This window comes from Trachypithecus francoisi, unplaced genomic scaffold, assembly GCF_009764315.1.
Source record: "Trachypithecus francoisi isolate TF-2019V2 unplaced genomic scaffold, Tfra_2.0 Lachesis_group5, whole genome shotgun sequence".
Lineage (NCBI taxonomy): Eukaryota > Metazoa > Chordata > Mammalia > Primates > Cercopithecidae > Trachypithecus > Trachypithecus francoisi.
The window spans coordinates 57,543,846-57,559,676 of record NW_022681470.1 but is presented as its reverse complement, the minus strand read 5'-3'; the positions used below and the strand labels follow the sequence as shown (position 1 = coordinate 57,559,676).

Here is a 15,831-nt window from a genome sequence, read left to right as displayed (position 1 = left end):
TCCCAAAGTGCTGGGATTACAGGTATGTGCCACCGCGCCCGGCCACATCTTTTCTTTTTAAAGATTGATTACTAAAAGGAACTACAGAAAAGACACCTTACAGGTTTGAATTGCCATTTACAGGATATTTGAATTTAACCATTTAGAGAGGTCTTTAATATTTACTCTTATTTCCTATGTCTGCTTAAAGGCTAAATGCAGGATACTTATTTCTCTTTAACAATTTAACTATCAGAAATATTTAGTATGCATACAAGGCATGTTATTTCAGATAATGATAATTTCTATTTGAATTTAAATTTCTTCTCTACATTTTAAATTTTAAAACAGGAAAATTATATTAAAATGTTAATAGTGCAGAATTATATCAAATAATTTCTCCAATCCTATTTAATCCCATTTCACAGAAGAAACCAAAGTTAACAGTCTGGTGTAAATTCTTCTAAAGATTACTGTCTTCATATATATTATTTCAGGGGGAAGTTTTATACTGAGACTTTGATGAAAAATAATTAGTACTAACATTATTTCTTGAAAAATTAGGATGATACTTTTGCTACCACCACCCTTTTTTTTTTTCCCCAAAAGGCTGGCATACAGAAATAAAATATCCCAAATTTAAGACAATTTAGAAGTAGAAGGGGGGGGCAATATATTCAGTGCAATTAAACACACTATTTTTCATGATACTTCCCAAAAAGCAGGAAAAAAAACTGGTAATTTAAATTAACTCTTACTTTACTCTTTAAAAAAAGTTTCTTTTTTTTTTTTTTTTGAGATGGAGTCTTGCTCTTGTCACCCAGGTTGGAGTACAGTGGCACGATCTCAGCTCACTGCAACCTCCGCCTCCCAGGTTCAAGTAATTCTCCTGCCTCAGCCTCCCGAGTAGCTGGGGTTACAGGTGCCCGCCACCACACCTGGCTAATTTTTGTATTTTTAGTAGAGACGGGGTTTTGCCATGTTGGCAAGGCTGGTCTCAAACTCCTGACCTCGTGATCCACCCACCTTGGCCTCCCAAAGTGCTGGGATTACAGGCGTGAGCCACTACACCTGGCCAAAAAAATAGTTTCTTAAGGAACAACTTTTTACTAGTAATCTGAGAAATTTTCTCATGGTGGTTTCAGGAAAATAGTTATATTAAATATCATCAATCAAAATGCCACAGCAACTGGAAAACTTTAAATCAAATTGTGATAAAAGTTGAAAGTATACAATTAAAACACAGGTTAGGCCGGGCGCGGTGGCTCAAGCCTGTAATCCCAGCACTTTGGGAGGCCGAGACGGGCAGATCATGAGGTCAGGAGATTGAGACCATCTCTGGCTAATATGGTGAAACCCCGTCTCTACTAAAAAAATACAAAAAAAAAAAAAACCAGCCGGGCGTGGTGGCGGGCGCCTGTAGTCCCAGCTACTCAGGAAGCTGAGGCAGGAGAATGGCATGAACCCGGGAGGCGGAGCTTGCAGTGAGCTGAGATCCGGCCACTGCACTCCAGCCTGGGTGACAGAGCAAGACTCCGTCTCAAAAATAAAAAATAAAAAATAAATAAATAAATAAATAAAACACAGGTTAGTAAATGTGACACTGCAAAGCGTTAAGATGATGTAGGGCAAATATGAAGTTCTCAAGTTCTTTGGTTGGTTTGTTTTTGAGACAAAGCCTCACTCTGTCACCCAGTCTGGAGTGCAGTAGCGGAATCTCAGCTCCCTACAACTTCCACCTCCCAGGTTCAAGAGATTCTCCTGCCTCAGCCTCCCAAGTAACTGGGACTACAGGCACACACTAACACGCCCAGCTTATTTTTGTATTTTCAGCAGACACAGGGTTTCGCCATGTTAGCCAGGCTAGTCTCGAACTCCTGACCTCAGGTGATCCACCAGCCTTTGCTTCCCAAAGAGATTGGATTACAGGCGTGAGCCACCACACCCAGCCTCAAGTTCTCAAGTTCTAACAATCCACAAATAGAAGCTAGAATTAGAGATAAAAATTCTATGTTGGCCATGCTGTGCACCTGTAATCCCAGCACATTGGGAGGCTGAGGTGGGAAGATCACTTGAAGTCAGGGGTTCAAGACCAGCCTGGCCAACATGGTGAAACCCAATCTCTACTAAAAACACAAAAATTAGCCAGGCATGGTGATGCACAACTGTAATCTCGGCTACTTGGGAGGCTGAGGCACAAGAATTGCTTGAACCCAGAAGGCGGAGGTTGCTGTGAGCCGAGATCGCGCCACTGCACTCCAGCCTGGTCAACAGAGTGAGACTCCATCTAAGACCAAAAAAAAAAAGATTCTATGTCATTTAAACTACATTCCTTAAATACTATTAAAATACATTCAAAGCTATCAGCAGGATCAATAAAGTGTGAAAGAAACCTGAGTAACACAATCAGCAGTCTACCAAATCCCTCATTTTATAATTAATTGTCCAAGTATTTCACACATACAAACTACACTGGAAAAAAACAATGTAGAAAACATGCTAAGTTTGTTTCATTCTTATTAGAGGATCTAAAATAGACATTCAAAGGATAAGTAGGTTATCTATGACATATATATCTGTATCTGAAAGAAGAGCAACTAAGCAAATGCTGCTTCACAAAGTCATGGATGTGCTTTCTAACTATCCACTTGGCCTTCAAACAATGGAAGCAGAAGTAATCACAAGCTGGAGCATCCAACTAGGGGAGTGATTCTGGGGGAGATGAATATGAGACACTGATAAGGACACCAAAGTAGATTCTGCTTGTCCCTGGTATGGGCAAACTGTTCACATATGATATGTATGCAAAGCAGGTATGCCAAAGTCAGAGGGTAACTATAAGGTGATTTTGGAGCTATCAATGAAAGATGACAATCTCATACTGGATAATCCATATTCGAGTTATTTTTAATAACTGTACTGTAAATCTATAACTAAATTTCATTAACTAAATTAATCAATACATTATTTTCCATTACTTAGAAATATTAAAAGAGTTACTTTAAAGAAGGAAAAAAAGCAGAAAACAAAACAGGTCATCACCTCATTTAGTAATAAATTTTATAAACTAATTTTTTTGTTCATTCTTCCTAAATTTCGTAATTTCATAAATTTTATAATACACTTTTCTACATACACCCCTTACCTTCCTTCCAAGAAAAACTACTACTCTTTGATTAAATCATGACATGATTTAATCGAGTATGGAAAAACCACTTTTCTTTCTAATACCATTCTTGATAATGTCCACATTTTGTGAAACTCAAGCTAAAGCAGTACAATGAACTGAACCAGCATACAATGAACTTAAACATTTAGATTTATATCTCCTGAGACTGCCTATGAGAGTTCCTGCGTGATTGTCCCAGGCCAGCTTAGAGGCCACCTGTGTGTTTTCTACAAGAATGAGTTCAAAGCTATTAAATAAACGAAAATATCTGATATGCAGAAATTTACCAAGAAATTATTCAAGTATGTAAATCAGCTTTTTTCTTGAGACAGAGTTTCACTCTTGTTACCCAGGCTGGAGTGCAATAGTGCGATCTCAGCTCACCGTAACCTCCACCTCCCGGGTTCAAGCTTTTCTCCTGCCTCAGCCTCCCAAGTAACTGGGATTACAGGCATTCGCCACCATGCCCGGCTAATTTTGTATTTTTAGTAGAGACAGGGTTTCTCCATGTTAGTCAGGCTGGTCTCGAACTCCCGACCTCAGATGATCCGCCCGCCTTGGCTTCCCAAAGTGCTGGGATTACAGACATGGGCCACCTTGCCCGGCCATAAATGAGCACTTCTTAATCTCAACTCTTTTCTAATGATAAAGTCAAGGATGCATTTTCCATCTCTTCTAGCTAGTCTCTACGATGGAAAAAATAAAATTTTTCAATTAAAATTACATTAAGATAGTTGGAAATTATGTAGTTGTTTCTCTGAGGTATTAGATGGCACCAAACATTCCAAAATAGTTAAAATCTTCCTTCATTTGGAAACAAGGTTAAGAAAAAGATGATTTTTAAACTCTAGGCAAAAACACAATCCAATTTCAAAACATTTCCCTCTGTTTTACAGTGTATCATTCACACTCAAAAGTACACACTTCAAATTTAAAATAATCTTGGGTATATAAAGACTCACCATCTGTATGGGTTTCTTGTGGAGATCTCGTTCAGTTACCAATTTTTCCTGGTCAGTGACATAAAGACCTTTCTGTGCTAAAGCCTGGATTACAGCATCATGGCCCAAAAGGGGTTTTGCAGCATCACTCTTGAGAATGAGACTCCCAGCACGACAGTATAGTTCAGCCGACAGAAGCAAATTAACAACAGGTGGTTTGATGTGTTCCTGGTCATACTGATCTGTGTAAAATGGTTCTCGAAGTTCCTCTGGCACATTTTCTATAAAGATTAATGGAAAAAATTCTCTTACAAGATTTTTATAAAAGAAACAGAGAATTTATTTAATAATTATTATTTATGTCATAGAATTTAAGATTCCCTCTAAAAATGTAACAATAACCCTTTAACTGAAAAGATGATTCATTAGACCTTGACATATAACCTGGAATGAGAAAAAGATACAAATTTCCTTTACAGAAGATATTTTCTGAGTATATTCCAAAAAGGCACTACAAGACAAGGAGAAAAGTTTTCTGAGTCTAGTGGCTCTTGGGAAAGTATTCCCACATTCATAGTCAAATCTACAGAATGAACTATAAAATTCCTAAAAACTAATTTCAATGACACTCCTCACAGGCAAGCGTTCAACATGGAAATGCACCACAATAGATATTTCAGGAGACTGCTACTCCTTGCCACCTGAGGATACAAAATCATTTGCCCAAAGTTTTACAGCTAATGAGCTGCAGAATAGAGACTGCCTAACTTATTCTATCTCTTTGCCTCAAAACCCCTGCCATCTCTCCCTTCGTGCTTAGCTTGCTGACACTACTGAGAAAGAATTATAGCAATTGTTTAGGAGACAGCTACTCTTAAAAATCCCTTACGCTAGTAAAACACTGATATCGTCACATTACCACTGACCGACCACTCCCCATCCTACCTGAAAAAGACTTCCTGGACACCCAACTCACAAGTTTGACTAAAACATAAGTAGTAGTTTAGAAATGGGAGATGGGAAGGAAACCAAAATCTCCTCCAAAGTTTCTCTTTCCTGCTAACCACAACCCTTTAAGAATGCCAAGTCCCACTCTTCCAATGTCCACTCCCACTCTCCCAGTATCTGCTCCCAAATCACCTTAAGCAAAAGCATTTGTATTTTGATGGCAGCAAAATTACCAAAACAAGAGAAACAAAATACTTCTCATTGTTTTACAAGTGTGCTTGCCTATTCTACCCTGCATCTCTTCCTCCTCCTCTCCATTTCTTACCTGGGCTCTATGCCTCTCATAAAAGCAGGACAAGGATGAGGTACGTCCTCCAGAGGTGGAGCTTCTGAGTTAGAGGTTAACATGGAGCTACAATTCTAGAACCTGATAGCTCTGTCCCGAGACCTAGCCAGTTCCTCACTTGCCTTCTCTCTAGAAAGTGAGGTTCTGAAGCCAGCCATCTCATCACTGATCTTAGCTGTTTCCTGAATAGGCAGCTTTAATATAAGCTCAATAATGCCACAGTACTAACCAAAACCGGTACTTTGAAAAATCTGTAGCCAGGCACAGTGGCTCACGCCTGTAATCCCAGCACTTTAGGAGGCCGAGGTGGGCGGATCACGAGGTCAAGAGATCGAGACCATCCTGGCTAACATGGTGAAACCCCATTTCTACTAAAAATAGAAAAAATTAGCCAGGCGTGGTGGCAGGCGCCTGTAATCGCAGCTACTCAGGAGGCTGAGGCAGAAGAATCGCTTGAACCCGGGAGGCAGAGGTTGCAGTGAGCCGAGATCACGCCACTGCACTCCAGCCTGGGTGACAGAGCGAGACTGTCTCAAAAAAAAAAAAAAGAAAGAAAGAAAAATTTGTTTACAAAGCATTAATATACTCCTTAGCAATTTACACTTTAAAGTTTTTTTTTAAAGTTCCTACTATTTAGAAAAATATCTTCACACAATATTGTAATAATTATTGCGTGTTCATTTTCTATACCAGCATGGTTCAAAGGAATTCAAGGAATCAGAAATAACCCTCATCCTCAAGGAGCCAGTAATTTACAAAACTCTAAACAGATAGAGAGGTAGAGTTAAGCAATTCAGAAATTAGAGACAATACTAAGCAGGAAATTATTAAGCACCAAATGAAAGAAATAAACAATTAAGTACTTAAGAGTTCAGAAGCAGGAGCATCACAGTGGGGGGACACAACTTCATCTTTAAAAAATTGAGGCTGGGCGCCGTGGCTCATGCCTGTAATCCCAGCACTTAGGGAGGCTGAGGCGAGCAGATTACCTGAGGTCAGGAGATCGAGACCATCCTGGCTAACACAGTGAAACTCTGTCTCTACTAAAAATACAAAAAATTAGCCAGGCATCGTGGTGGGAGCCTGTAGTCCCAGCTACTCAGGAGGCTGAGGCAGGAGAATGGTGTGAATCCGGGAGGCGGAGATTGCAGTGAGCGGAGATCGCGCCACTGCACTCCAGCCTGGGTGCCAGAGCTAGACTCCATCTCAAAAAAAAAAAAAAATAGAATAGGCGGGGCATGGTGGCTCAGACCTGTAATCCCTGCACTTTGGGAGGCCAAAGCGGGCAGATCACCTGAGGTCAGGAGTTCCAGACCTGCCTGACCAATATGATGAAACCCCTCTCTACTAAAAATACAAAATTAGCTAGGCATGATGGCAGGCGCCTGTAATCCCAGCTACTTGGGAGGCTGAGACAGTAGAATCGCTTGAACCTGGGAGGCAGAGGTTGCAGTGAGCCAAGTTTGCGCCACTGCACTTCAGCTTGGGCAACAAGAGCGGAACTCCATCTCAAAAAAAAAAATAGAATAGCAGGAAAAAGCAGAATATTAGTCAGAAAAAAAAAAAGAAAAAGCCTTCCTAAACATAAGGAGAGGGAGGAGAGAAAGAGTAGGGAAAAAAAGATGTGAAGAGACACCAAACTGAACAATCTGGGTGGAGAGAAGAGTTCATGTGGGAAAGCAGTAAGAGGCAAAGCTGGAATGGGAGAGGTTGGTGATGAGGACTTGAAAGAAATAGTCATCTTTTAAACACGAGGCCTTTGCATATTACCTAACAAGGAGGTGCTGACAGTTTTACAGGACAGTGTCACATTAAGGCTGACGTTTTGGAACAATCTGGTATTTCACATTGATGGGTATAAAAATCAGAGATAAAAAACTACCATATAGATATCAGGAAATGAAGTTGAAAGGCAATAGTGAAAACAGAAAGTACAGGACATAAGAGACTAACTGCTAAAGACAAACAAAAAGTACCCAGGAATAAAGCAAAGAGAGAGGGTCAAGATGGAAATCAAGAATAATCAAGCCTACATTACGAGGGAAACAGTAATATCACTAACAGGAAAATGAAAATCAGAGGCAGCACCAATTCTAAAAGCAAGATCGAAAACTCAGTTTTAGACATTGAGTTTGAAACAATAGCAAAAATATCCAAGTGGAAATATCCAATAAGCAGCTGGAGATATAGGACTCTGGAAAGAGGTCAAGAGTGGATGTATCAATTTGGGATTCTGGTGACATCTAAAAATATCATCCTCATTTAGTAATTGAAAACACTTTCTTTTCTTCATAGCTGCATTACCCAGTAGTGAGCCAGCCTTAAACTTAATATAGCTGCCTCAGCATGATGGTGAAGCTCCGTTTTAAATTGCAGAATATAGTGCTGGTATTCACATTTTAGTATTGTAGGAAATAAACAGAAACTATTAGTAGAACAGCTGTAAAAGGAAAATTATTTGATTTTAAGGTAACTATTATACAATGTATAAATAATGGATTATTTCCTGCATCAATAAAAAATGGCTAATATAGGTTATTTGGCATTTAAATATTAGCTGTGAAAAGTAAATGCTCATTATCAGGATTACAAATTTATCTATCATACCTACATACCCACCCAGCACTTATTTACTGCCTTTACGTCCATTTTCATACATGACCTTTATAACATCGTGTCAGACACAGTCCTAAACATGCATTCTGTCACTTAATCCTGACAACCCTCTTACCCTATTTTACAGATAAGGAACTCAAGAAAGGATATCTTGCCCAGGGGCACATAGCTGATAAGTACAGAATTATAGCTCTATACCATCTTGCTAAACAGGCTCAAACATAATAATGATGTGCCAAGATCACAAGGGTGGAAGGTGGAAGACAAGAGTCCAGGGGTTGCTTCCATTTCATTAAAACACACCCACTAACCTAAGTTGTGAAAGTATAAGTTTTAAAAAGACCCCAATGCAAGGAAAAGGGAAAGGATCCATAGCCAATCAAGGACTGTTTCAAGAATACAACAAAAACAGATTTTTCAGCCCTCAAGAGAATGTAAAACTTCATACTGAATATAAAATAGGTCATTTTAAAAACAAGTCTTCAAGAGCTAAATATACTTAAGAGAAAACTTCAAAAGTGTCTATTATTTTACCAATGGTACAAGACTATTTTTTAAGTTTGGAATTGTACCACGTTAAAAAAAAATTAACTGGCCAGGCGCGGTGGCTCACGCCTGTAATTCCAGCACTTTGGGAGGCCGAGGCGGGCGGATCACGAGGTCAGGAGATCGAGACTATCCTGGCTAACACGGTGAAACCCGGTCTCTACTAAAAGTACAAAAAAATTAGCCGTGGTGGCTCGTGCCTGTAGTCCCAGCTACTCGGGAGGCTGAGGCAGGACAATGGCGTGAACCCAGGAGGCGGAACTTGAGATCGCGCTACTGCACTCCAACCTGGGCAACAGTGCACGACTCCGTCTCAAAAAAAAAATTAACCGAAACAGCATATTAGAAAATAAGCAGCAAAATCAAAGATAAGAGGTTTCACTCTCTCCCTAACCCCCAGAACACAAAAAGTAGTCAGAAATTAATACTGACAGAACGGCTGAGTGAAATACCACTGCTAGAACTGCAAAGGATACGAGATGAGTTTTTTTTGTACACCACGACTTAAGCAGAACATAACTTAATCATGTTACTGTAAGTCCTGACTAGACCTAAGTTTTGAAATTGACATCCACCTGAAATGCCTGAGGTACAGGTAGAGGGAGTAGAGACAGTATTGCTCAAGGCAATTTTCTATAAAACTGGGTTAGCTACCAGTTGCATCCACATTCCAGCAAGTGACACAGATTTATTTAAAGCAATAAAGGGGCAGGAAGCAGGAGGGGAGTACATTTCAGAAATATCATCACACTAAATCATAGGCATACCACCTTATTTTCCAAATCTAAAAGATAGTTTCTAAAGTAATTACTATTATAGAACTTCTAAGTTTCAAAGAACTCCAATTAAAAGTAAGCCACGGACTCTGAACTTGAAATTAACCAAAAGACATAAAGATGATCAATAACATTTAAAACTTCATAGTACTTAAAATAATACATAGTACATAAGATAATATTTCTACTTCCTCTCAGTTTAAGTCACCTCAAGGAGAGCAAGATACTTATCAAAGTATCAAAGAAAGTTATCAAAACGGCAAAAAAAAAAAAAAAGTTTAAACCCACTGTTGACAAGGATGTACTGACAGGAATACTCCAACACATGACCAAAGGGCAAGGATCATGTCTGCCTTATTTACCATGATAAGAATCACTAGGGCCTAACTCAGTGCCTGGTACATGGTAAGGAAAGATTTGATGAATAAATAAAAATGTTATTAAAAAAAAAATTCTAATCACTAGCCTTTTCCTGAAAGTACTCCCAGGTTTCAAATTTCCCCCTCAAGTTTACTACCTGATTCTGCGCTAGTAATCATTATTTACTCCTTGTACATACTTTGAGAAACTTTAGTTTTCTCTGGGCCACACTTAATTTCTGTGATAGCAATCCCTCTCAAAACCAAATATGTTTTCAGTTTACCTACATTCACTACCTACATTCATTCTGAAATTTGGTAAAAATTTGGGCTTTGAGAAAGTATAGCCTTTAGATTTTAAAAGAATCGGTGGAGTCCTAATTTTACCACTTACTTTTTTTCTTTTTTCTTTTTTTGAGAAAGAGTTTCACTCTGTCGCCCAGGCTAGAGTGCAGTCACGCGATCTCGACTCACTGCAACCTCCACCTCCTGGGTTCGGGCAATTCTTGTGCCTCAGCCTCCCAAGTAGCTGGGACTACAGGTATGTGCCATCACATCCAGCTAATTTTTGTATTTTTAGTAGAGATGGGGTTTCACTATGTTGGCTAGACTGATCTTGGACTACTGACCTCAGATGATTTGCCCGCTTTGGCCTCCCAAGGTGCTGGGATTACAGGCACCAGCCACCATGCCCAGCCCAGCCATTTACTTGATGGGATCTTGAGTTCAGTAACTTCTCTGAGTTTTAGTTTCTCCATATTCCACAAATGTGCTGCCTACTCCTACTCTGACCTCAACTTCCTCCACTTTCCCCGGCCCACTATGTTCCAAACACCCAACTCTTCCTGTTGCTAGAGTATGCCAGGTTCAGACCTTTTGGCCCGCGCACTAGAGGACTTCTGCCTCTAATGTTCCTCCCCTTAACCCAATGGTTGGCTCTTTCCATTCAGATCTCAGTTAAATGTAACCTCCTCAACACCCTTTCCATGACCACCCAATCATTCACTGTAGTTTAATTCTCCAGATAACAACTATTACTATCCCATAATATTTTATTTCTACTTCCTCTCACTTTAAGTTACCTCAAGGAGAGCAAGATACACAGTACGCACTCAAATATTTACCAAAGACTGTATAGTACCTGCACATAGAGCCTTGCCTTCCAAGAAGGTACCAGTTAAAAGTTAGCTCCCTCCCCTTTACATTATTACCAAACAACATGGTAAGTGTGGTAGAGCATTCCTGAGCTTAAATTACCACCTCCACTCCTCCCATTACCCTATGAGGCCAAAGCACCTCTTCTGAGCTCCAGATCTTTATAAGTCATCAGCCTACTCAGCTCTTCACTTGCATGTCACCAAGAAACCTAACTCAAAATGGGAGCCAGACTTCTCAGTGACCAGGGGAGTTACAAATATGGAAAAAGGAAAGACTAGAATGAACTCTGTGGTGCTGGTTGAAAAGGGAAGTGTCAGTATAAATACATGATGTTTCAGATACATATCTCTTTATATAAATATGGATAGCAAAAGAAATAAATTTAGCTATACACTATGTATATGTGTGTGTTCGCTATCTGTCTGCTAAATAACACTGTTAGCAATAAGCCTAGCAGCTATATCTTGGTTTCTAATACCTTTCCTACCAAAAGCAACAGGGTTCCTTAAAGAAATGTTTCCAGGCCTGGAGCAGGGAAAGTACAAGATATGCTTTGAACATCTTTATTTTGTGTATGTGCCAGAAAGTAAGGAAATGCTAACAAATAATGGAGCCATGTCAAAAGAACACAGGATCCAGATGGAAGGGGATGCCATTGGCTAAAACTGGGAAAACATAAACATCAGAATACATAATAAAGAATTATAACCCACTGAATAAAACACGCATCAATGAGTCTATCCTGACACAAATAAATAACACATTAAAAAAGAAGCTCTTTCGGCAGGGCACGGTGGCTCATGCCTTAATTCCAGCACTTTGGGAGGCCAAGGCGGGCAGATCACAATGTCAAGAGATCGAGACCATCCTGGCTAACACGGTGAAACACCGTCTCTATTAAATATACAAAAAAGTAGCCGGGCATGGTGGTGGGTGCCTGTAGTCCCAGCTACTCGGGAGGCTGAGGTAGGAGAATGGTGTGAACCCAGAAGGCAGGGCTTGCACTGAGCGGAGATTGCATCACTGCACTCCAGCCTGGGCTACAGAGCCAGACTTTGTCTCAAAAAAAAAAAAAAAAAGAAGCTCTTTCTTGTGGTATAATACCAACAAATAAATGCAAAAAAAGGATAGTAATCAACAGCAATAATCGGTTCGAGCAAGATTATTGGATTCTAAAATGGTGGGTAACAGTTTAATGAACAGGATTTTTTAATTACCTCCCTATAAATTACTTATTAATTTAAAGTGGAAAATAATTTTATAATGGAGAAAACTGGCAGATACCACTTTAACCAGGTGGTCAAAGTTAACATCACCTATACTGGAACAAACATTATGTGTCCCCTGATATGATTTACTGAGAATACAACATCTCGGCCGGGCGCGGTGGCTCAAGCCTGTAATCCCAGCACTTTGGGAGGCCGAGACGGGCGGATCACGAGGTCAGGAGATCGAGACCATCCTGGCTAACACGGTGAAACCTCGTCTCTACTAAAAATACAAAAAAAACTAGCCGGGCGAGGTGGCGGGCGCCTGTAGTCCCAGCTACTCGGGAGGCTGAGGCAGGAGAATGGCGTAAACCCGGGAGGCGGAGCTTGCAGTGAGCTGAGATCCGGCCACTGCACTCCAGTCCAGGCGACAGAGTGAGACTCCGCCTCAAAAAAAAAAAAAAAAAAATGTCTTCTGCAGTAGTCTACCAGGCTTCTATAACTTGAACCTTATCAAATTTGAATAAAGAAACCTTAAATCCAATTTAGAGACATTCTATAAAATAACAGGCCTATTGTTTTTATAAGATAAAAAGTACATTTTAATAAACGAAAAAAATCAACCTAATGCTCAGACATTTTGCAGGTACTGGGGGAAGACTTCCCACGCCTCCCCTGCCTTCCTGGCATCACTGTGTATGAGGGAGTATGTCAAGCTGTTCTGATCTTGGAAGAAATGGGGGTAAGGAGACTTTCATCTGTCTGCATATCTTTGCTCTGGGGTTGCCTGGCTGCCAAGTGATTTGTCTCTGGGTACCTCTCAGGCACCCCTGCCCAAGTCTCCTGTGGAATGCAGGGATGGTGCTATGCAGAGAGGCAACAGGGCATATCTGCTGACAGAGAGACAACTGGTGGTGGTGGTAATGGCAGTGACAAGCAAGAGGAGTAGAGGGGTGGGTCTGCCAGAGAGGAGCAGGGAAGAGTGAATGGAAGCGAGGGAAGAAGGGAAGTATGAAAGAGGGAAGAAAGCCAAAAGACAGGGAGCACCAGAGGGCAGTAGTAGTAGGAGTTTAGGAGATGGTCCCCAGTTCCTAGGTCTCCATCAGCTCTTGTCTGAGGGCAGGACTCTCTGTAACTTGTTTTTTTCCTACTGTCTAGGTATTCCTACCAATACCAGCACCTGTGTAGGGATCTCATCATTGTCCCAGTCATTTGGACCAAGGGTGGAGGGGGACATCTGCTAAATCAGGGCACAACACTCTAGAGTAGAGAAGAGGAACACACAGAACGAGGCACCCAGTCAGCTCCTGCAGAGAACTGGCTGTTTATACCAGACACACAAGGCAAAAGTTTGCCAAGAGCTAAGACAATGCCTAAGGAAGGGGCTTGATACCCAGCCAGCACACAGCTAAGGGTGCTCTATCTTTGTTTGTTTTTTGAGACGGAGTTTTGTCTCTGCTGCCCAGGCTGGAGTGCAGTGGCACAATGCCAGCTCACTGTAACCTCCACCTCCCAGGTTCAAGCAATTCTCCTGCCTCAGCCTACCGAGTAGCTGGGACCACAAGCAAGATCAAGTAACTGGGACTACAGGCACACACCACTGGCTAATTTTTTGTGTTTTTTCATAGAGATAGGGTTTCACTATGTTGGCCAGGGTGGTCTCGAACTCCTGACCTCAAGTGATAAGCCCACCTCAGCCTTCCAAAGTGCTGGGATTACAGGGGTGAGCCACCATGCCCAGGCTGGTGTTCCATCTTCAAAAGTGTTAATATCATGAAAGACAAAGGCAGAGTGAAGAACTATTCCAGGTTAAAACAGACTTAGGAGACATGACGACTAAATGCAAAGCATGATCCTGAATTGGGAAATAAAATAGCAATAATGAAAATCAAAATAATTGGCAAATCTGAATATGGGCTGTGAATCAGATAATAATATCACATCAAGGTTAAATTTTCCAATTTTTAAATGAGCTTATGTTCAGGAACTATCCTTCATTTTAGGAGATACACACTGAAGGAGTGTGGGGTACAATATCTCTTAACACATTCTTAAATGGTTCAGAAATATTATATATATTTATTTATATCCTATATATATATGCAGACACACACGTTATATATACATTGCTGGGCACGGCAGCTCATGCCTATGATCCCAGCACTTTGGGAGGCCAAGGCAGGCAGATCACTTGAGATCGAGTTCGAGATCAGCCTGGCTAACATGGTGAAACCCTATCTCTACTAAAAATACAAAAATCAGCTGGGCGTGGTGGCACGTGCCAGTAATCCCAGCTACTCGGGTGGCTGAGGCATGAGAATCCCTTGACCCCGGGAGTTGGAGGCTGCAGTGAGCCAAGGTCGTGCCACTGCATTCCATCATGGTAACAGAGCAAAACGCTGTCTCAAAAAAAAAAAAAAAAAAGGCCAGGCGCGGTGGCTCACGCCTGCAATCCCAGCATTTGGGGAGGCCGAGGCAGGTGTATCACCTGACCAACATCATGAAACCCCATCTCTACTAAAAATACAAAAAAATTAGCTGGGTGTGGTGTCAGGTGCCTGTAATCCCAGCTACTCGGGAGGCTGAGGCAGGAGAATCACTTGAACCTGGGAGGCAGAGTTTGCAGTGAGCCGAGATTGCGCCATCGCACTGCAGCCTGGGCAACAAGAGCAAAACTCCGTCTCAAGAAAAAAAAAAAAAAAAAAACGCGTATCTCTTTCTCTCTCTCTCTCTCTCCACACACACACACACACACACACACACACACACACACATTTATGTGGGAGGTAGGAAGGAATGAGAGAGAATAAAACAAATGGGACAAAATATTAACAATTGGTAAATCTGGATAAAGGGTATTTGGGAATTCTTTATACTATTCTTACACATTTGAAATTATGTTGAAAAAGTTACAAAACTTCAAAATGCCCCAAACCATTCTTTTCTCCCACACTTGATGATCTTTTAGTGTTCCTTACATCAATAAAGTACACCACAATCCATCAAGCTGAACAAGTCAGAAACCTAGGAGTCATCGTTAATGCCTCCCTCTCCTTCAACCCATAAATAAAACCCATTACAGAATCCAGTCTAAAGTCTTCCCCTTCTCACAATCTCAAGACTCCAGGTTCTGGTTCTTCCTAGTTCAGGCGACCAGCACTTTTTATCTTAATTACTACATTTACTCCGAATTTTGTCTTCCCACATTCACTCTGCTCCCCGCTCCAAACCATTCTCTACTATAGCCAGAATTTGCTTATTTCCCATAAGCAAATTTGGTCATGTCACGCATACCACCCCCATCCCCGAGGGTTTCCAATGAATTCTCACTTCTCTAAGGATTAAAATCCTTCCTCTGGCCTACAAGAATGGAATGATCTTATCCCTGCCAGTCACATTCAGTTCCTGGAAACCATGCTCTCTTCCACTCCAGAGCCTTTTCACATTCTCTGGAATGTTCTCCCTATTCTTTACCCCCTTTCAGATTCTCAGGGGCCAGTGATCCATTCAGTCTGGTTCAATTTCCCCCTCATAAAGAGAAAGAATATAGCATTTATCCTGCTGTCCCTGTACCTCAATGTAATAAAATTTTACTTTTGAGACTATACAATTCTATTATAAATAAAGATGAATACGCTTGTAAAATGTAGATGAAATGTTCGAAGGTATTTTAAGTATAGATAAGAAGCTAGTTTTAAAAGTTTGTTAACATATAATTGACAGAATGTGTTAAATAAAGGTAAGCAGTTAATAGCACACATACATGAAACATAGAAAGGGGTGGA

General features: G+C 40.8%; 1 protein-coding gene across 4 annotated transcripts in view; it reads right to left on the bottom strand.

The window, feature by feature from the left end:
- Window positions 1-15,831, bottom strand: part of CAMSAP2 (calmodulin regulated spectrin associated protein family member 2) — a 120,896-nt gene that overhangs the window by 95,105 nt on the left and 9,960 nt on the right. For all 4 annotated transcript variants that reach the window (XM_033195820.1, XM_033195821.1, XM_033195823.1 and 1 more), the window contains exon 2: window positions 4,111-4,370. In XM_033195820.1, coding sequence (XP_033051711.1) covers window positions 4,111-4,370 — 260 coding nt within the window. The remainder of the gene's footprint in view (window positions 1-4,110; window positions 4,371-15,831) is intronic.